General features: G+C 49.5%; 1 protein-coding gene across 2 annotated transcripts; it reads left to right on the top strand.

Annotated features, from left to right (window-relative positions):
- Positions 1-1,135: 1,135 nt before the first annotated feature.
- Positions 1,136-5,126, top strand: Hsbp1 (heat shock factor binding protein 1). 2 transcript variants are annotated; one of them, XR_001232387.1, is made up of 4 exons: positions 1,136-1,295; positions 1,675-1,741; positions 2,265-2,439; positions 3,564-5,126. XR_001232387.1 is itself a non-coding variant. In XM_005413237.2 (4 exons), the coding sequence occupies exons 1-3, from the start codon at positions 1,251-1,253 to the stop codon at positions 2,381-2,383; spliced, it is 231 nt and encodes a 76-aa protein (XP_005413294.1). In that variant the 5' UTR covers positions 1,138-1,250; the 3' UTR covers positions 2,384-2,385; positions 3,564-5,126. The 2 variants fall into 2 exon arrangements, 1 of the variants encoding a protein (XP_005413294.1); XM_005413237.2 differs by having other exon boundaries at positions 1,138-1,295; positions 2,265-2,385.
- The last annotated feature ends 16,334 nt before the right edge of the window (positions 5,127-21,460 follow it).

Genomic DNA, 21,460 nt, shown 5'->3' with positions numbered 1-21,460 from the left:
AATGTGTGCACAGAATCCTAGGCAATGTCCTCAGAATCCGCCGGCCTCCACCAACAGCAGACTTTTGGTAATGGCCAGAAGATATTTTGGCAGTCATTAGGAGGGGTGGAAAGGAGGGGATGCCACCAGCATGTCGTGGGTCGAGTGTACAGTACACAGGGCGCTTTTCCTCTCCCACTGCCCCTCCCACAAGAAGAAAGAATGATCTGGCCCCAGATGCCAGCAGTGTTGCTGTTGGGAATCCCTGCTCTAGACTGAGAAAGCGTAAGAGAATTCTAGAGAGATAGAAAAAGAAAAAAGATGTAGTCAGAAAGTCCTGCATCTCTTAATCCAACGACCTTGCTGAAGTTTAGCTCCTGTCTCCAGCTTCTAAAAATCGTAAAATGGTGATAACTATGGCATAGGGGTCTTCTGAAGTTAAAATACACTTATGTTCATATCAAGTAGTAGAAAAAGTACTAACCAAACACCAGTAAGCAACCACCAATAATTTTTGTTTTTAATTGCATTTGTAGCATAGAAAGATCTCTCTGTCCAAGGATCGAGGTAAGGTCTGAGGGTGCACGGGGAGATAGTGTGGTAAGCAACTGAGTCTCAGGCTGCTTTAGAGACGCTGGTGGACCTCAGCCTCCCTTCAGCAAAGCTCCAACCAACACTGACCCCCAAATGACCAAATGACCCCCAAAACTGACCCACAACATGTCAATCGTGGTTCATGTCAGACCAACAGTCAGGACCCTCTTTCCCCCTGTGATGAGACCACTCCCAAGACCATTTGTGTGGCTGGAGCTTGGGGGGTCCCATGTTAGCAGTCCCACCTCCCCAAACACCCCAATCCACTGGAGCATTGTGTTTTACTGCAAGGCAAGCATCCAACAAGTGCACGCTCTAAGCTAAAGCCAAAGAAAACCATATGTATTTCACTAGATCCCGGGAAGAGGTCAAAGCCCCTCGGACCCCTTGACTTCATTTCCGGTTTTGTCTGCCTTTTTCTGCCGCGAGCTTGCACAGCACGGGGCCGGCGGGGAGGGGAGGAACTACGTGCACGGGGCGGAGCCTCGCCTCGGAACGGAAGTACCCGCTCTCGCGGCCCTTCCTGTGCGTGAGGCGAACTACGACCCCCACAATGCCTTGCGGTCCCGCGAGTAGTCCAAGCCGTCACGAGAAGTGGCGGCTGGGGGCCTTGGCTCGGACAAACGGAAGTGTAGGTGACTGTCGGGGACTTCGCCGCCAAGCTGGGAACCGGGGAGATGGCCGAGACCGACCCCAAGACCATGCAGGACCTCACCTCGGTGGTAAGGGAGGGCCCCCCGCCCCTAGGGGCGGAGGCCCCGCTGCTGGAGGCTTCGGGGCCCTGACCCTGTTGCCGGGCGTGGCCGCCAGCCTCGGGTGACCCGGGCTCAGCCCCTCCCGCAACCGCCTGCTGCCCCTGCGCCCTGCGCCCGGCGCCCCCACGCTGCGTTCTTGCGGCCAAAAGCGGAAGGGGCCTCGCTGGTTGGGCAGGTGGGAAAACCGAGTCCCCGCTCAACGCGCTGGCTGAAGGCCTGGGGCGGAAACCAGACTGCTGATCTCCCCGCGCCCGGCCAGGGCTCCGGGCCTCATCCCATAAGGGATAATTAGTATACTTGCGGGATAATTTGGATTTTACCTGTGTATCTCGGTTTTTTTCCTTAGGTGCAGACCCTCTTACAGCAGATGCAAGATAAATTTCAGACTATGTCTGACCAGATCATTGGGAGAAATATCCTTTTTACTCTTAGCCTCTTAGGGGCCTTTGGGGCCTGTGAGCCAGGTAGTGATGAGCTAAGTAGGTGGTTTGCAGGCCAGCCTCAGCCAGGCACTTCGAAATTTCTGTACTGAGCTTAGATCTACTGCGTTCCTGAGAAAGAGCATAGGGAGACATCTGAGCTGCACAGTCCTTGGCTCAGAGAATCCACGGTCGGGGTATTAATGGCTGTGAGCTGAGTGTTTTGTGTTTCTCCTTAGATCCTAACCATAATCTTATAAATAGGTCACAAGGTTGCCATCTTTATTTAACAAATGGAGACACAGGTTGTAAAAAGCAAGAGAAATTACTGGGGTCCGTCACTACTAAAAGTCAGGGCAGGGACTTCACCTTGACGACTAGACTATAACGATGTCCAAAGGAAACTGGGAAACCATTTTCCTTAGACGGTGGCGTTTAAGGCCGTAGCCCGCAGGGCCCGGGAAGAAAAGGATAACAAATGGGAGATGCTGGTGTACATCGTCTTTAACTTCACCACTTGATGATATGAGTAGTCGCATTGATGATCTGGAGAAAAACATCGCAGACCTCATGACACAGGCTGGGGTGGAGGAACTGGAAGGTGAAAACAAGATACCTGCCACACAAAAAAGTTGAAGGTGAGGAAGGACACAGTTGTATTAATTTTTAAGAAGAGTACAGAGAGTTAATGTGTAAGTATAATTTAGATGTAGTTGTCCTTTTATAGTTCCCAGCCATGATCCCAGTAAATAATCTCTTGTTACACCCCCACCCCAACCTCATGGACTTTATACATTTTAGGCACTTTCTTGGAAACTTGTGACGTATCAATTAGACTGTGGCCACATAAAACCCTTACTCTAGACCTGATTAAATTTCCGCTGTGAGCCAAGCATGGTCGCCACATGCCTGTAATCCCATTATAGGAAAGCTGAGGCAGGGAGAGCCCCGAGTTTGAGGCCAGCCTGGGCTACATAGTTCAAGGCCAGTCTGAACTATATAGTGAGACCCTGTTTCTAACATAAACTTAAAAAAAAAGTTTCCACTGAATAGTTTCCTATATCAGAGGAAAGACTAATCATTTAAAATATCCATACAGCAAATCAGATCTGAAGTAATCCATATAATGGGTTTCTTCGTTTTAAGCCTTTGCTTGTATTTGGGGGAAGTGAAGTGTCCTCATTATACCCAAAATGTAATTTGTCAACTCACTTTTCTCACATCCCATTTGTACCGTCTTAATGCCTTACAAAAAGTAAAAGTTTAATGAGAATTTTATATGATGAGAGTACCAAAGAGAATATACAGTGAAAGAGGCCCAATTCCTTTATTATTTTCTGCACACTTCGTAGATGAGATTTTCAGAAACTGAAAAAAGTGACTCTGAGGTCCAGGTTTGGGAGGTTTAAAATGAGTAAATTTTCTTAAAACCTAACAGTGGATTGGGTTGAGTCACTCTGCGAGAAAAGTCATGTGGCTCCTCTGTATGTGTTACATCATCTTTATTGTTAGCTAGAGATAATTTAGAAGGTGTTTTACAGGAAGCTTCTCAGGGGTCTCTTTATATTATGTGGCAGTCAGAAATCCCATCAGTTGAGAATTTAAGAGTCAAGGCTACTAATGAAGGGGATAGGTATAGAAAATGGATTAAAATTTTTTTAATTAAATTTCCAATTAAATCTTTTATTCAAATATTATGCAAAGAAAGTAAGTTTAGTAGATGATTCTGAAAGGATTTTTAGTTGATAATTCTGTGTATTTTAATTTGTCATTATGTGATGAAAAACACATTGATGATTTTTTCATTCATTAATAGGTTGCTGATAAATTGCATTGAAATCTGGAACACCATTTTTCCAAGCCAAGAGAAGACCAGATGGCTTTTTGCAACTAACCACTATGTGTAGACAGGTTTTATATTTTAAAGTGTGCATTCTTACCACATCCCATATACTTAGTTTATAGAGTGATTTCCCCTCAGTTTCTCAAATGTGGTATCTTCACATCTTGGAACTTGGTCAGTTGTGCTCTTCATTATTAAACACTAAAACTTTGGCAGTTCCTACATAAAATTGTCAAATTTTTTAGTGTATTTTTGTGAAGTCATTTTTTTCTGCCATTGGTTTTGTAGTAGTTGCTGTTCCGTAGAAGTTTCTGTATAATATTTCACTAGATAAGTGGTAAGCCCTTCAATTATTGTTAGATCTGGTGAAGTAAGGTATTTGTAGAGTTTAAGGTTCTTTCATTTTCAGCACAAAGTGACTGTTGAACTAACACTAGTGTGTCGGCAATACTGTACTTTTCAAATGGCTAAAACATTTAAAAGTTTGTTTAGTAATATCTGTCATTACTCTGTTGCCAAAACTCAGAATTGAACCATAACTTATGACGTAAGTTTGTGGGATCAGATGCTAAAGTCACTGAGAAGTAACCACTGCCACTTTACTGCGTTAGCATTTTTTAAATACTGAAAGTAACTGAATAGCCTGATGTACAGAGGCTTTCGTTCATTAAGAGTTTTGCATGAGATTTTAATACTTCAGTAGGACCTTACATTGTTCATCTACAATGGTTACCATAAAAAATCTGGCAGGAATTTGAAACAACTACTCATCCTTTCTTTGAGCTGCTGTTTGGAAAAGAGAGAAGAGAAAGCTATTTATCTGTGCCAGTCACTTGGCTAGAATATGATGAATGAACGGTGGTAGGCTCAAGTTTTTAAAAGGTTTTCTGTTGCAAATTCTTGCAGAATAACAGTTTTATCAGTGGTGATAGAAGAGGAGGTAGTCTTGCTACTCAGGAACGTAGTGTCAGGAGTGCTGAGCCGCAGCCAGCGCCCACGGCCTGGAAGGTGACCCACGTGGTCACCACAGCGATTTCATCCAGCAGAAACTGAATGAGCGAAACAGTTGGAGGCGGTGCGGTCCTTTCCAGTACGATTTTCTTTAAAGTTTCCTGTATCACCGGGCTTGTTTATATTGCAAACTTAATATTAAATATTTTTCCTATTTATAAATTATATGAGGAACACAACAGTCAGATTTTTCTGTAATAAAGTTGCCACAGTTGTTCCCCAGCCGCACAGTCCTGCAGTTGGGCAGATTAGTGAGACTAAGCTCGCCCCACAGTGGCCCACTCCACCTGAGCCAGGCAGCAGAAGCCTGCATGCAGGACACTTTGGAGCCTTGTGAATGGCAAGCGAAAGTGATAAGGCTGCTCGTGGATGGAAGAGATGGGATCTTAGGAGTTGGCTTCCTTAAATGTCAGACTTCAGAGGCGCCTGTGTGTCCCGTCCCAGTCGTCCCCCTCCCCCCCACTTCCTTCCCCCTGGCCAAAAACATCTGCCGTAAATAAAGGTGCCTGAAATCCTGCTACTGGAGCTTCCTTGTGTCAGAAATCTGTTTGGTTTTTCCAGGTCTTGAGATTAAAATGCACACTGCACTTTAGATATCAACTGAAGGCTCCAGAAGTTGGGTGGGGGTGTCGCTGGGTCAGAGCTCAGGGCCTTCAGAGGGTGTGGTGGCCATGGTGGCTGCACTTGGGATTTGCCCCAAGTTTGTTCCCCACAGTGCGTGTGTGGAAAAGCCCCAGGGGGGAGGACTTACGGTCACTTGGGTTTAGAAAGCCATACTAGATTTGGATCCTGAGCGTTCACAGTGCGCAGGAGCACACTAAAGATTCGGTCCTAGAGCAGATTTAACTTCCACCTGGGAGTTGCTAAGTTACCTGACCACAGATCTTCTCGTGCCTAACACTCGATCATGTCTCACGGAAATGAGGTAAGGCACAGGGATGTGCTAGCTCAACTAATCCCACAGGTAACTTGGGGTTCCTTTGTAAACACGACTCAAGCACTGAACTCCAGGCTCAATAGAAAGCCTCAGCCGCGTGTAAACCCGTGATGGAAAAGGCAGCGTCTCCGCTGCTGGGATGGTACCTGTGCGATGGGGCTGCACCTTCCGGCCAAAGGCCGTGCAGCCTGAGCACACAGGACTAGACACTGCAGCTCCTGGCCAGTCTTGGCCTTGTTGGCACAACCAGAGTTCACCAGAGACAGCACTGCATGGCCTGCAGGATGCCCTTGGGCCCTCTCACTAGTTCAAGTGTGCTCTGCGCAGGAAAGTAACCTGCATTCTCCTGTAGTCTTTATTGGTAGGCCAGTGAATCCCGTGTTGAGGTAGTAAGTATATACTGGGGAGCCAGGGGTGGTGGCGTAAGCGTGTAATCCCAGCACTCGGGAGGCTGAGACAGGAGGATCACTGCAGGTTCAAGGTCAGCCTGAACCACCTAGTGAAACCTTGTCCCAAAATAATATATATATATATAATTAGGATAGTGCACAGGCCTCAAGAAAAACCTGTGATTAAGTGCCCTCATCTGCAAAGCCCAAAGCCCCCATCAGCTTCTCCACTTGGTCCCTAGTTAATCCTGCTTTCCTTGAGCCATGAGATTTAAAATAATTGACTTCTTATCAGTTTTGTTTTTCTACTTTGTTTCGTTACAAGTAAAGTGGTGAATCACCTTTTGACCATGTCAGAGCATGCATTCTGTGTTTTCCAGTAACTACAGCTTGATCCACCTCTGTGAGACCTTGGAGTCCTACCCTACTGTTGCTGTGGGAACAGCATCCTCCAAACAACCCGCCTGAATGAACCTCGGTCACGTCTTGTTTGCACGTTGAAGGCTTTCTGTACAAAGGGCTGCGTTCCTCTTTTGTATTTATGTTAGTTTTAATTAGATTTGCACAGTGTGTTACAACTAACCCTGGATATTAACTTGGCGACGGTGATGATGGCTCATAGCTCAAGCCTGATGAAAGCATTTAAACTGCTGCACTGTGCTAAGCATTTTGTTTACCTACTTGGCTTAATCCTCCTGGCGACATGGAGATAGGTTTCTCTGTTGCCTGTTTAAAAAAGAAGGGACCCGAGGCTGGGAGTCAGTCGCCTGCAGTCACAGCGATACCGATGACCCTGGCATCTGCCGAAGCTGCCCCAGTACCGGGCCCCTCCCAGCTGCTTTGTCACCCCCGTGTGAGCTGATGTCCACAGCTGTACATCCAGGCTGGGAATCAGCTCCACAGCCTTGGGGGCCTGAAAATTTAGTTTCAAAAGATTAATTTCGCATTTTCAGTTCATTTTTTTTCAGTGCCGGGGATGGAAGCCAGGGCCTGGCACAAACTAGTCAAGTGCTCTTAACAACAAAGCAAGCCATTCCCCCAGACCCTGAATTTGCATTTTCAACCAAATATGACCAAAAATTAATACATTTGCTTGACATGAATTTTTATTTGGCATTTAAATTATTCGGGACTGATAGGAAATGTGCACTCCTGAACGGATACCTTTTTTTTTCTCCTGAATAAGTGATTTGAAAATAACTCCACAAACAGGGCCGGTTCCTCACACATTCTCAGAACAGCTGAGAAAAGTAACTGCTGGCTATCACAGGCATGTCCCCTGCTGACACACACAAACTGCTGCCTGAGCCCCACCAGCACCCTGGCCTATTTGCGTACCATCCTACCAGGTCACAGCTTAAAAGAGAAAGAAAAGGCAGCAAATATAGAAATAATAGGATTCTTACATATGCACCACACGTTTTCCTGGGGAGCACAGGGCGCTGAGACCTGGAATCTCATCTGGTGTCATTATGAAGTGGCTGGTGTGAGTGGTGGCCTTTTTAAAACATTTGGGGGGTGACAGGTCTCCCTAATTGCCTGGGCTGGGCTCAAAATTTCGATCCTCCTGCCTCAGCCTCCTAGAGTGCTAGGGTCGTGGGTGTGCGCCACCACAGCCCCTAACTGCAGGTCCTCAGGGAAGTTTCTCACACAGACCATGGGACCGGGCCAGGCAACTCACAGCAGCCCACAGAACTTCCTTCCCTGCTGTCTCCTATTCAGAGTGAAGAAAATGTTTCAGGTGTTCCTAGCTGGGCATGGTAGCACACACCTATAATCCACACTAGGGAGGCTGAGGCAGAGGATCACAAGTTCAAGGCCAGTCTGGGCTATATGATAAGTTCTAGGCCAGCTGACCTACACAGCGAGATCCTGTTTCAAAAAACAAAAGCAAAGCAAAAACCAAGAAATGGTGTTTGTACCTTACTAAAGGCCCATGCCAAAAGTAAGGTACAAAAGTTTGTACCTTACTAAAGGCCCATGCCTTTAAAAATCGCAGGCAAAGTTGGGCACGGTGACAGGAGTGTAATCCCAGCATTCTAGGAGGCCGTGACAGGATGGTTGAAAATTCAGGCCCAGCCTGGGCAATGTAGCAAGATCCTGTCTCAAAAAAATTAAAAGGGCTGGGGATGTAGCTCAGTGTGAAGGCCGTGGGTTCAATCTCCAGTGCACCACAAATAAATTTTTAAAATCCAAGCAAACAGGACCCTGTGGCTCTTTTTGTTTGTGACAACTGAAATGTTGGAGGTTGCTCTGACTGGCACACAGCTGGTCTCCCTTCCAACTCAGGAAGGGTGTGTATCTGCCCCAGCTGGTATTAAGAGGGTGAAAACTTAGGACTGTGGTGTTCACAGGTGGGGCCTTTGAGAGGTGACTCGTGTAGAGGTCATAGTGAGTTTCAAAAGAGAAGGGAAGAGAGACACACGTGTCCCGTCACCACAGGCTGCCTGGGCACGTCAGGACTGCCCACGAGAAGGCCATCGGTAGATGTGGCCCCTCCACCTTGAACTCTAAAACCATGAGTCAAAATATGTCTCTTGTCTCTACTGCTTACCTAGATGGTGCTATTGTAGGATTAGCCCCAGAAAATGGGCCAAGAAAGGGGCTACTGGCATGGGAGGCTGCTGCTTAAACACCCACTCCCCAGGGCCCAGGATGGCCCCCGCCAGACACCCACCCAGAGTCACCGGCAAGCAGCTGGCATCCCACTCATGACACCTCCGGCCTGGGCTGAGGCCCTCCTGAGACTTGTGGGCCTCTGAGAAGGGAGATGCGGGACACAGGATTCTACCACCCAGAGGAGAGGGAGCAGCCGCCAGGTGCTTGTTACAGACTCGACCTCCAGCCTCTAAAGCTGATGCCTGACAGCCTGGGAGGAGCGTGCTGGCTGCAGCCTCAGCTGTGCAGTAGATCTCTCGCCTGGAACCATGGGGCAGGTGGGTGGGCGGCATGCAGCGGTGCTTGTTTTAAACTCAACAGGTGCCGCAGGCTGAGACCTGCGTCTGGGGAAGTCCCTTGCCCACTGATCGCCCCATGATGTCACTCACCAGGGAAGCAGCCATGACCCACCACGCCCGGTCAGCCCAGCTAACGTTCTGATTTGGACAGTCAAGACTCTGGCCTCCATTAAATAATATTCAATCCAACTTGGTGCTGCTGCTGTTAGAATAAAGAGAGCCTGGCTTGCTGCCAGGGATGACTTGTTAACCAGATTCGGCTCCGAGCTGTCCGACTAGGGGCTGCCAGTTCTGTGCCATGTCAGGTGCCTGGCAGCCAACCTGCATCCTCCAGGACCTCCTCAGAAGCACTCGAAGGTCACTGACTTTCCCAGAGAGCTTTCCGGCTGGAGGTTGCTCCTTCCAACCAGCCCTCAAGAGCCTGATTCCTATACCAGGGCCATAGATTTGCCTCTTACTCTCCGTAGGTTGTTAGAAGTTGCATTCACAGCTGAGTGTTTCCAGAAAGAAACTAAATAGCCACATCTCAAAGCCCAGTTAGTTTTGACAGCTTGTGGATAGCAGTCTCGGCAATTTAATATGTTTCTTTTAATGATACATTCTCCTGAAAACATAAGACCATAGGGCTGATTCTGCTTCAAAATCTGACTAAGGCAAAGAACTGGCCCAAATCCTTTGTGGAACAGAAGCCTTGGCTGGGGGACAGATGGCAATGCAGAAAAGCCACAGACCGCTGTCCGAACAGGAAATGGGCCTTCACCCTGGGTAGGCAGACAGCTCCGCCAGGAGCCCGACTCTGCCTAGAAACCGGTGCTCCCGGAGCCGGGGAGGAGCCATCCACCAAAGGACGCTGTCTTTTGCAGGCAGAGTGCTAAAGAGGTTTGTGGCTCACACAGACTGGTTCCACGAGCCCTGGTCCCTCAGCCAGACCTCCTATCAGATCAGATGAAACACATCTGTCGTCAGCATCGTCCGAAGCCTTCGAATGCGGCAGTCTCACGCGAGGGTTAACGGCTCGTGACCCTGCCTTGTGCTCTCACAGGAGAAGCAGGGCCGCGAGCCTCTGGCACAGTGTTTCCACAGCCACTGACGGAGACCCTTCCCCTCACCATAAACCCTGCCAGAAAGTGCTAGGGTTTATTCAAGCTTGTCAGTATTCCAGGATCTTTCTGGACAGGATTTGTTAGTAATGCCCAAGTTGCTGCTTGGCAGTCTCAGAAGTTAAAGAATCTCCCTACTCTATTAACCAGTCACCACCTGAGGATCCTTGCAAAGCCCAGCACCAAGGCGACTGACACACCGCTGGTGCGCTGGGTGTGGTCTTGCTAGGAACCAACCCCGCTGTTCTCCCCAGGACCCCAGGAGTCCTGTCTTGGGGCTCGGGAGGCCTGCGAAGCACTGGAGCTCTGTGGGATTCATTCTGTGGATGCTTGCGCTGCCTTTTGATCCAGTAGTAGGGATTTGTTCGCTTTCAGATTTGAACAAAAACATACACTGAAAGACTGTATTTCCTCAGAGACATTTACCTTATGTCAGTGGTCCTTAGGTTACAGTCCCTAGACCAGAAGCACGAGCAGATCCCCAGATTTAGTCAGACATGCAGAGTCCCAGGCCTTGGCGGAGCAGGGCCAGCACCCTGAGTTTGGTTTGGTTTGGTTTCTGGTATCAGGGGTTGAACCCAGAGCCCTGGCGCTGAGCTATATCCCCACCTCTTCTTCTATTTTTTATTTTGAATCAGGGTCTCCCTGTGTTGATAAATTGCACAGGCTGGGCTTGAATTTGTGGTCCTCCTGCCTCAGCCTCCCAGAGTGCTGGGATGACAGGTGTGAGCCTCCTTGTGCAGCAGGGATTTAACACGTCCAGAATCCTCCAGAGGATTCTGATCTCAACCCAGGGAGAAGCAGAGCTCTGGGGGTGGACCTGGGTTATATAATAGTTTAGGGGTGTGAGTGGCCCACAGTCAGAGCCCCTGGGCCATCGATTTTACCCTGCAGCTCCATAGACCCTGATTCCATACGCTGGGGTAAGGGGCTGGGGACCCGCACCTTTAATAAATTCTCTAGTTTATTATTTTGAACAGATTACACCCCAGTTTATATCATCCTCTCCCATGGTAGAGAAGTGAGACTGGACCACGCGCATGTGTGCTGAGTCAGGCCTTGGCCAGCCTAAGGCAACTGGGAAGAAATTGATTCCAAATTATCCGGAACGTCCCAGCGCTGGGCTGGAGTCTGACCTTTCCGGCCTTTGGAACCCAGCATCGGCCCCAGCCCGAGGAGCCAGGCGTGAGGGGCCCTTGCTTGCAAGACTTGGATCTCTCTATATCAATTTGCCTCTCATTAAAATGCACTTCCGTAGGGCAATATCTCAACTCAGGCCACAAAAGGATATCCAATCATGTGAAGCTTCCTGAGCATTTCAGCTGATTAAAAAGGTTTTAAATAGCATGGTTTTACCAGCAGGGTAAGTTATTCAATAAGGAAATTATTCATTAAAAACTGATGCATTTTTATTTTTTATGAGTACGTGTTTGCACTACACGATTACATTCATAGTGGGGGGTTTATCCATGTGCGTAACACAGCTTCATTCCTTTTTCTCTCCTAGCCCTCCCTGCTCCTTCCGTTTCTTTTTTTTGTCTTTTTGAGACAGGGTCTCGCTGTGCAGTTCAGGTTGGCCTTGAGCTCACTTTGTAGCCCAGGCTGGTCTCGAAATCGCAAGGATCCTCCTGCCTCAGCCTCCCCAGTACTGGGATTACAGGTGTCTGCCACCATGCCCAGCTTCCTTCCATTTCTTGATCCCTTTCCCGTTTCCAAAAGCTCTATTTCCCTTTTTCCTTTCAATTCTTGTTTGTCCATCCCCTTTCCTTTCTCTTTCTCCCCCTGCCTCCATCTTTGTTCACCTTCACATTTGAAAAAGATCTCCCTACTTCCTATTATCTATCTTTTATTTTGTGCTTTATATTTGGGGTTTTTTGAAAAGAGGAACCATGCAATATTTAAGCTTGTGTGTCTGACTAACTTCCCTTCACAGTACAGTCTCCAGGTGCATCCATTTCCTACAGATGGCTCAGTTTATCCTTCTTTATGGCACAGTAGTGCTCCACTGTGCATAAACACCACATTTTCTGTCTCCATTCATCTGTTGGTGGACATGGAGGCTGCTTCCAAGATTTAGCTATTATGAGTTGTACTGCTATAAACATGGGTGCACATATATCACTCTAATATGATACCTTTAACTCTTTTGGGGAGATACCTAGAAAGAAAATAGCTGGGTCAGGTGGAATTCCTAGTTTTAGATTTTGAGGAATCTCTGCACTGATCTCTGTCGTGGTTGTACTGTTTTACATTCCCACCAGCAATGTCAGAGAGCTCCTGGTCCCCGTGTCCTTGCTAACATTTGTTATTGGCTGCTTTCTTGACCATGGCCATTTTTCCTGGTGTAAGGTGGATCTCACTGTTGAAAGCCTGGTCATTTATTAGTCCATTTGTCTTTATTCTCATGACAGCAGGTTCTTTTAACCTGAGCACACTGTTTTCCTGTTCCCACAGCAGGCTAAGAGTGGGCTGGTCATTCTATGACACATAAATGCATTCAAATATCATTTGACTTGTGAAAATAGCAAGATATTACTAATAATGGAAATGATATCTAGGAAGTTACATTTTGAGTAGAAATGCTGGAGGGTTTTAAGCAGTTTTGTGTACTTAAAAAGCAATCATGTTTTAAAGATTAAGGGGGTCATTTGTCTTTCGGGCCTTTGATCCTGAAGAAAATAACCAGTACCTCACTGTTCTCCTTCAGATAGAAAAGGAAGCATTTAATGCTTAGGCCAAAATCAAAGCAGGAGTTCAAGGACTTAGGGTTCAATGTTTTATTTCTTTTCTTTTCTTTTTTTTTTTTTTTCCGGTACCGGGAATCGAACTCATGACATTGCGCTTGCCAGGCAGGCGCTGTGCCACTGAGCTAAATCCCCAGCCCCTCAATATTTTATTTCTATAATTAAAATACTGAGAAGTCTTTAGGTGGCCAGGATAAGGGGAATCAGGCAGCAGGTTCAGGAGGAAGACAGACAGTTCTGGGGTGTTGAGTCAGCCCCTCCTGGGTGACAGAGCATCTGGGGCCAGCTGACAACCCGCTGCCAGCACTTCCTCTCTGGGCACCTTGGTTAGGAGCAGAACTATGTCCCCACAAAGACACGTGGCAGTCCCAATGCCCGGCACATGTGCGTGTGGCCTTATTTAGCAGTAAGATGTCATCGAGTTCAAATGAGCTCCTTTGAAGAGAGGAGACACAGACTCAGCCAAGGCCAAGTGACCACAGAGCAGTGCGGCAGTGTCACAGCCCCAGGACCCCAGGCATCACTGCCCAATACCAGCAGCCGGGGCCAGCGCAGACCTTCCCCCACGCCAAGAAGGAGGAGCCGGCCCTGCTCTGCCCCGACACCTGGGGAGCTGTAAGAAAGTAAGTCTGTGTCCCAAGCCGCCGGTTCGCGGTGATCCAGCTGCAGCAGGCGCTGCCGGACACTGATAAAGGAGCAGCCTGGAAGCACCACACGCCCTCCCACCCGCCTCGCAGTGTACGGCAGTGTGATTCTGGGCCAGTTCCTGAGGAGCCACCACAGAGCTGCTGGAGGGCTGGGACTCCCGGCAACGGGGCAGGCGTGGCAGGTGCTGCTTTCTCTCACCTGAACACAGACAGTACCTGGAGCTGTGAGAGGAGGCCTCTTTTGTTTCCTTCTTCCCCCACCCCCAGTTCTGGGCATGGAACCCTAGAGCTTCACACTGAGCTACATGCTCAAACCTTTTTAAAACAAAAAAGTGTTTTGAGACAGAGTCTCACCAAGTCACTAAGTTACCTAGGCTGGGCTCAACTTGAGATCATCCTGCCTCGGCCTCCCTCTGGTGTTATGGCTTGTGTCTAGATGTCTCCCAAAGCCTCATGCAGACATAAGTGAGGCTTTTTCAGAGGTGGCTGGATCTACAGTGTGATGCTGAAAGCAATTCACGGTGCAATGCTGTGATCAAGGGCACTAGGATTAAGGGTGTGAGTGCTACCCGCCCTAAGTAGCCTGGATAAGATATAAGGGACAGAAAGAGCTGTGGTTGTCCCTGTTGCTTTGCTGCCTTCTGCCCACCATGAACTCTTTCTCCTCTTCGATGCCCCTCTGCAGTGCCACCCTGCCTTGGAGCCAGCCGATTATTGACCAAAACCTCTACAACCTGTGAGCCACATAACCTTTTCCTCCCTTAACTTTGAGTGTCAGGTATTTTGTCTCAGCAACAAGAAAAGTAATGAAGACAGCTGGGATTACAGGCGCGCCCCACCACACCAGGCTGAGGGTGCCCTTTTGACCAGGCAGTGACGTCGTGAAGTTGAAGTGGGGGAATAGTAAGACACAAAGACACAAAGAGCCTGGGCTTCCAAGTCCGCAGTGAAAGCAGAACACTGCCCACGGCCTCTGCCGTCTGTAGCGCTGCCCTGAAACTGTGTTATGGTTGTGTCAGTGCAGGGGAGAGAAAGGGCTGGAAGGACCCGGAGCATGAGGCCATGTGGGTGTCACTGGGACTCTGGGGACAGCTCTGGCTGTCACCACCCCTCAAGCAGCTGTGCTCGGTCTGCTCTACCACACTGCTTGCCTTGGAGCAGCAGAAAATTATCCTCCCAAGGCACAGGGGACAGAAGTCAGACACTAAGATGACAACGGGGTCTGAAGGCCCCAGAGGAGGACCCTTCCTGCGGCCTCCAGCTCTTGGTGTCCCTGGGCTCACAGCTGAACTGCCCAGTCGGACTCTACTGTCACCTGCCGTCTTCCCTTTGTGGGTCTGTGTGGCTTCACACAGTTTTCTCCTGTCTGTGTGATCTGTGTCCAGATTCACCTCTTCTGCCAAGGACCCCACTTATTGGATTAAACCCACCAATCTCTTATGATTCATCTAAACTCATTATACCTGTAAAAGATTCTATTTCCTGGTAACAGACTGGGGGTTAGAGGAGCAGGATATCTTTTGGGGAGACACAGTTGTCAACCCACAACCCTGCCTCAGTTTCCCCAACCCCCAGGACTGGGGCTACCAACCCAGATGTTAGGTACAGAGGGAGGCTCTCACAGGCCGAGTGTCTGCCCCCATCCAAGTGGGCTGATGGGTGATTTCCAAGAAGCAGGGATGGATGTGAGAGCTGGAGACCCCTGGTGACACTGACCACACTCCAGGCTCATGGGAGAGTCCGTCCCAAGTCCTCTGAGCATTAACAGTATTTCTTTGTAGCTCCCATGTGTGGCCTTAGGATGCATCTGTCCCCCGCTGTCTCATGAGACGTATGTGGAGGTTTCACATCTGTACCCAGTGTGAAGTTCCTTGTGTGCATTAATTTGGGGCCTGGAACCTGGCCCAGTCATGAACGGTCCCCCTCTCCTCTGCCTGCACTTACCGTGCCTGTCCCCTGTCCCCCAGCCTGCACTTGGGATCTATGGTGTGTCCTGAAGCTCTGAACACCATTTTTCCCAGCACTTGGGAGCTCATTTGGACCATGCTGTGGTTTCTACTTAGGACTTGTGGGAGGTGGGGTCCCAGGAGGGATGTGACCCGGAAGGGTGTCTCCCTCCCTGCCTCCTCCCTCTGTCTCTGCTTCCTGGTCACCATGAAGCAAGCAGCTGTCCTCCACCAGACCCTTCTACCAAACCTTCCTGCCTTGGTGTCAGCCAACGACAGACTAAAATCACGGGCCAAAATCTCTCCTCCTTTAAGTTGTTGATGTTGGGTACTTTGCCTAAACCAGGAGGAAAGTGACGAAGATAATCCCGGGATAACAGGTTTAGTGTTTGACAGCAGCTTTTTCAAAGAAATCATAACTGGTATATCAAGGGTTGATTGGGTTTGGAGAAATTAAGACTTTTTTCCCCCATAAGTAAGTACATTGGGAATTAAATTGGGTCTAGCATTCATTTGAGGCTCCTGACAACTTGTTTGCAGAAAGTAATTGCTCTGGAGCTGGCAACTTTAGTAATCAAAGAGCAGCTTGAGAAAAACTGGAAATTGCAAAAGGAAGAGGGAAATAATAAATTTGAATTAAGAGCTCATTTTCCCCCAAGATTTTATTATGAACATTTTCAAGCATGCAGCAAAGCTGAGAGCTTTTTGCTGGGAGCACCTGTGTGTGCATCACCAGCCTCAGCCAACAGGTGACCCTCTGTCTTCAGCCACAGCCCTGCCCTCTGCCCCCCACCAAGCAGGACAGCTTTGACCTGGCGGCAGGTGGAAGGCTTTGGAGTTCTGTAGGGGGAAATGCAGACCAGCCCCGGCTTTCTGAGGCCTCGGCCCAGGAGCGAGGCATCACCCTGACCCAAGACGCTTCTTCTTCCTTCCCACCACACCTCCATGTGCCCAAGGCCTCCGAGAACGGACACCTTCACTGTGCCATGGGCACACTGGCCTGGAGCTCCTGCTGCCTGCCCTGCTGTCTGAGACACCTTGCGGGCCCTCGGGCACCGGGGCTAACCTATCCCCAGTTCTCTTAAGCATCCAGCCCAGGGCCTGGCACACAGCAGGAGCACTGGTGTTAGGCAAAAGGGCTACAGAAAAGCTTGCTGGAGCTTTCAGCAGCAGATGGGGCAGCCCAAACCAGGCCAGTCCGAGTTTCCTTCAAACGAACACTGCCCTGTCCCTCTGATGGTCACTCCCCACAAGCAGAGCAGCCCAGCAGGCCCCATGTGCCAATGTGCACGTCACAGCTGTCATTTTTGCTCTGCAAAGGGTAACCTGGTGGCACCAAGGAAGGTGAAGCTCATATCTTAGCAGGCATTTTCTAAAGAGTGAGGAAAATAGTCACTATACAAAGATGGGAGGAGAGAAGGAAGCACCAAGAATCAAGATGTCATGTGTGTGCGTATCGCAAATATATACTAAGAAATGAAGTAGAGGCCAGCTCCTGGTGCCTGCTCCCTGCTCCCAGGGCTGGTACCTGTATGATCAATATCCGAACCCCTTGAAGTGGTCAGTGTTGCTGTCGGAAGCCCTGTGAATGTAAAGGTCCATCTTTCTCTCCAAGAACACCAGGAACCAGAATAAAATAGCACTGATTGCACTTTTAGGGCAAATGCCTGTGGTGCTTAGGGCGTGGGGGCCACAGAGGAGCAGGAATATCTCCCCTGGCTTCCTGTCAGGCTGTCTTCCTTCCTATGCTTTGCCCTGCAGTTTGCAATGATTCTTCTTTCTCTAGGATTAAACATCTCACATCTTTTTAAGATAGCACAGCCCAGAAACAATTACGGACATGCCTCATATTCTGTTACTTTTATGTAAATACCAGCGGGCCCAGCAGAGTCATAAAAAATGAGCCCATAGGCTTTTAGGAAAAGCAACTTGGCTCCATGATCAAATTGCAGCCATCTCCCCTGAAAACAGTTGGAACAATTTCAGAAGCTCTGCCAAACATTACCTACAACCCACCCCCTTTTTTGTGGTACTGGGAATTACACCCAAGCAGCGCTGAGCTGTAGGCCCAGCAGTTTGTGTTATTTTTTCTTTTGACACAGGGTCTTGCTAAGTTGCCCAGGCTGGTCTTCACCTTGCAGTTCTCCTGCCTCAGCCTCCAAGTAGCTGGAATTACAGGTGTGCACCACTGTGCCTTGCTTGTTCTGTCTCTTTTGTTTCCCTGATGAGCTTGCCCGTTCCTCCTGATCTTCAGCTATCTGATTTCATTCTTAAGACTGGAGGCCGCAGGGTTACAAATGATGGGCACTCAGGGTATGAGCCACAAGTCCTCCGATCAGTCAGAGACCAAACCTATTTAAGATTATCCAGGGAAAGTTTCACTCCTCTACTGGACCCTTGTGGACACCCAAATTCAGCTGGAAGAAGTTTCAGAAGACAGACCATTGTCCTTCTGCACCCTAAGGGGTGGGGTTAATTTGCAAGCTTCTCTCCCCTTCTTCTACTTTTTTTTTTTTTTTTTTTTTTTTTTTTTTTTGAGGCAGGGTCTCACTATGTAGTTCAGGCTGACCTTGAACTCACAGCGATCCTCCTGCCTCAGCTTCTTGAGTGCTGGGATTACAGACATGCACCATCGCACCCAGCTTTCCCCCTGCTCCTTTTCTTGGCCAAGAATCAAAGTCTGTTTTGTTGCTTGGGCCAGGTGGAGCCCAGTGGTTGAGCTGGAAACCTACACTAAGTACAGATGTCCTGATTTATTTCACACAAGACTTTGTAGAACTTTGAACCTGCTGGTGTCCCATGTGAGTTTCCAAAAAGGGACAACAGGAGACATTTGCAGAGCACAGCCCTTCTGCAAAACATGGGAGAGGCCAGAGTGGCCTGGACTCACCAGGAACATCTGTCCTTCCCCTGTTTTCCTGCTGCAGGGCTAGTCACCTGCCCTCCTGCCCACCACACCCTGCTGCTGAATTTCCACAGTGAACAGTGTGCGAGACACAGCTGACGGCTCCACACTGCACTCTGCTATTGGTGTTTTTGTCAGCATTCGGGGATCTGGCACAGCGCAGACTGCAAGGGCTGCTGGGAAAGGGAGGTTCCAGGGTGGCTGGAAAGAAGCGGTCACCAAAAAAATGGACCTAAGTAGCCACCGTCCAAGGCCTGCAGTAGATGATGCAGAGAAAGACATTGAGGGACGCTGGCTCAGACTCTGGTGCAGGATGCCTGGGACCCGGGTACCGCTGGCCCTCCAATGTGTGTTCCTCCCTCAGGCGTTCAGCTCCCCAAAAATCCCTGGAGGATGTGTCAGGAACCCAGGGACCAGGACTTTGCTCAGGATGTTTTCATTCCTATCAACAGCCGGCTTTCAGCTGTCAGCGACTGGGAAGCACCTCCCCACCAGGCAAGGAGGAGCAGCATTCCTGAACACATGGAAGTTCGGGCTTGATATAAATTCAGCCACAGCTGAATCTAAGTGCCCAGGCTCTTCAGGATTGGCAGGGCGCTTGGCTGTCCTGCGTGCTGGCTCTCACCGCCGTGGTAAAATGGTTAGCAGTAGTTCCAGGTTCTGTCCAAGGATCCCATGCACCAATCTCTCCAGAGAGCCGGCCAAAGTTCCCAGGGATCTCCTGGGGCTGTGTCTCATTGGTCTAGCTTGAGCCAATGGAAGCAGCCTAGACAGATGGAATGAACTGATTGGACAGGCCTGGGCCAATGCCCTCCACTGAGTCCACATTGGAATTGGCCCACTCTTCTAAGCCCTAAGCCTGACAGGCGCTGCCTAAACAGATCCTGGTGCTGTCCCAGGCGAAGGATAAGCTCACGTACAGCTCAGCCACCAACACTCAGTTCAGGAAGCTGGGCCTGATTTCCAAGTCTTCCCGGACCTCTCCCCATCCTTCCCACTGAGCCGTGCCACCCACCTGCCATCTCTGCTGCCATGCCATGCACTCCCTCCCTGTCCCTCCCCAAGCCCAGGAAGCTTCCAATTCCTACTCATCCATAAGCTGCCAATCTCACCCAGACAGGGAGCCCAGGAGGAGGCTCTGGCTCACAATCTGAGGCGTCTAGTCAACGTGCGGCTCTGGGAAGTTGGAAAGCACGTATTAAACACCCACTGAATGCCAAGACTCTGCCAGGCCATACTGCACCGGTGCTCCGTCCTGGCTGCTGGGTGGAATTCCCTGGAAAACACCGGCACTCAGAGGTGAACACAGAGCCGAAACTGGAGCCTGGAGCGGACCAGGGTGCAATTTAGAAAGAGCCCCAGGAGGAGGCTGTGTCTCTAACCGCAGAGCTGGCCAAACCATTTACCATCGTGAGACAAAATGAAACCTCAAGGTCTTTGCTCAGAGATGGTTAAAAATTTCACAACAACAACAGCAAAGCCAAGCCATACCCTGCGCGTGGCATGTGTCACACACTTGGGGGCGCTGGCCCAAGCTCCCAGATTGATTGCTCCTGACCTCGGGAAACTCACTACCAGTTTATGCGTCTGGATGCTCCCTCTGAGAGGGAGAAGCTCTGTTCACCTCTGGGGCGTGCAGGGCAAAATAGATCATGATTGTGCGAGGCTTGGTGGAGCTTCTGTTCCCACGGAGTGGGTAGAGGGGAAAGCAGAGGGGAAGGGGCAAGCTGACCTCCACTGCCCATCTCCGGAAGCTTGAAGGCAGCAGCAGGGATGAAAGCCAACCAACCCCATCGCTTGAAGCTGCACCCTGTTCAGGAACTGCCCCGAGCTCTCTGTGACCAGCAGAGGGCAGTGTTGCTCAACCAACCCTCCAGAAGCCCTGCAAACCCTAAGCAGCTCTACTGGCAAAGCCAGCAGGGAGCCTGCACAGTTAACCTCTAATTCCCAAAGCCAAAGCGAAAAAAGTTCCCAAGAAATAATGCCTAAAGAGCATGTGGTCTGCAGGCAAATTAAAAAGGCAGCCGGAAATAATCACTTTCCAAGAGCTTACATTCATTCTCCTCTCTGGAAGGAGGAATTTCAAAGCGCTGAGTAGTTTTCCCATGCCGGAAAAAAGAAACTGCTTGAGAGGCACTGTCCTGTGTGGTATCATTTGACAGTCAAAAAGACTTGGAGAGGAAGGTATTTTTACATGTTTCTTGGTTTCTGAATAAAACGATCAATTAAACTCCAAGAGCAATTTCTGGAGCCGTCTGGGTTCTAGTCTACCCCAGTGCCTTTGCATGTGCTGTTTCTTTTTCCTGAAACACCAACCTCCTGCCACACTCCTTATCTACTTAGCCAATACCCACATGTTCTTTGCTCAAGCACTGCATTGTCTGGGAGATCTGTTGAAATGCTGCAGATCTGGCCGGGTCCCCTGGCTCATGGCTTTCCACAGCCCGTCCTGACCTCACAGGGCCTTTTGCATGGGGTCCCTCCTCTATCTGTGTGAGAGCCTGACTGACAGCTCTCTCCCTCACTGGTCTGCAGGCAGCAAGAAGAACTGTTTGCATTTGCTCAGCCTTGACTCCCTAATGCCCTGGACCTCGCCTGTCACACACCCACAAAGAGCTATCTGCTGGATGAATAAATAAACTTGCCCAAGGTCACAGAGCCGTGGAGGAGCCCAGGCTGGCTTTACTCACCGAGATCATCCTGCCTGGGCAACATAGCAAGACCGAGTCTCAAAAAAATAGAACGGTCTGCGGATAAGGATTCTAAACCGAGGGATTACAGAGCCCAGGCCCTTGCAGGCACACGTACTGCTGCCTCTGCGTACAGGGGTAAGGGGAGGCGCCAGAAGGACCTCCCCTTGTGCAGAAGCAGCGGGTGTTCCAGAGGCACGGGCCCCGCCCTTCTGCCCCGCCCCCTCCGCCCCTCCCAGTTGGGCGTTGCACTTTGCTCTGAGCACAAATACCCAGTCGCTGCTCCTCCCGCCCCGCGCACCCCGCCCCAGCCCTTCTGCCCTTGATCTTCTGTCCACACACACACACACCCAGCTCTTTGATTCAGAGAATGAAATGCCTTTTGCAATGTCAGCCATCAATAGATTATAAGAAGAAAATCTTTTGTTTAAACAGAAATTGTAATTTTCTGAAAGGCGGTGAATAAACACTCGTGGGAATACGTCGCAGATCAGCAATTCTTTGTTTGCTCAAAATCGTGCTTCTGTTTCCTTCTATAAGCCGA

Source organism: Chinchilla lanigera, unplaced genomic scaffold (assembly GCF_000276665.1).
Source record: "Chinchilla lanigera isolate Chin_1 unplaced genomic scaffold, ChiLan1.0 scaffold00163, whole genome shotgun sequence".
NCBI lineage: Eukaryota > Metazoa > Chordata > Mammalia > Rodentia > Chinchillidae > Chinchilla > Chinchilla lanigera.
Note: the sequence above shows the minus strand (reverse complement) of the source record. Positions and strands in the feature narration are given on the sequence as shown.

Coding starts and splice junctions, on each gene's coding strand:
- Hsbp1 (XM_005413237.2), top strand. CDS start 1,251: ATGGCCGAGACCGACCCCAAGACCATGCAGGACCTCACCTCGGTG. Junction 1,296..1,674: donor TGCAGGACCTCACCTCGGTG/GTAAGGGAGGGC, acceptor TTTTTTCCTTAG/GTGCAGACCCTCTTACAGCA. Junction 1,742..2,264: donor TGACCAGATCATTGGGAGAA/ATATCCTTTTTA, acceptor TAACTTCACCAC/TTGATGATATGAGTAGTCGC.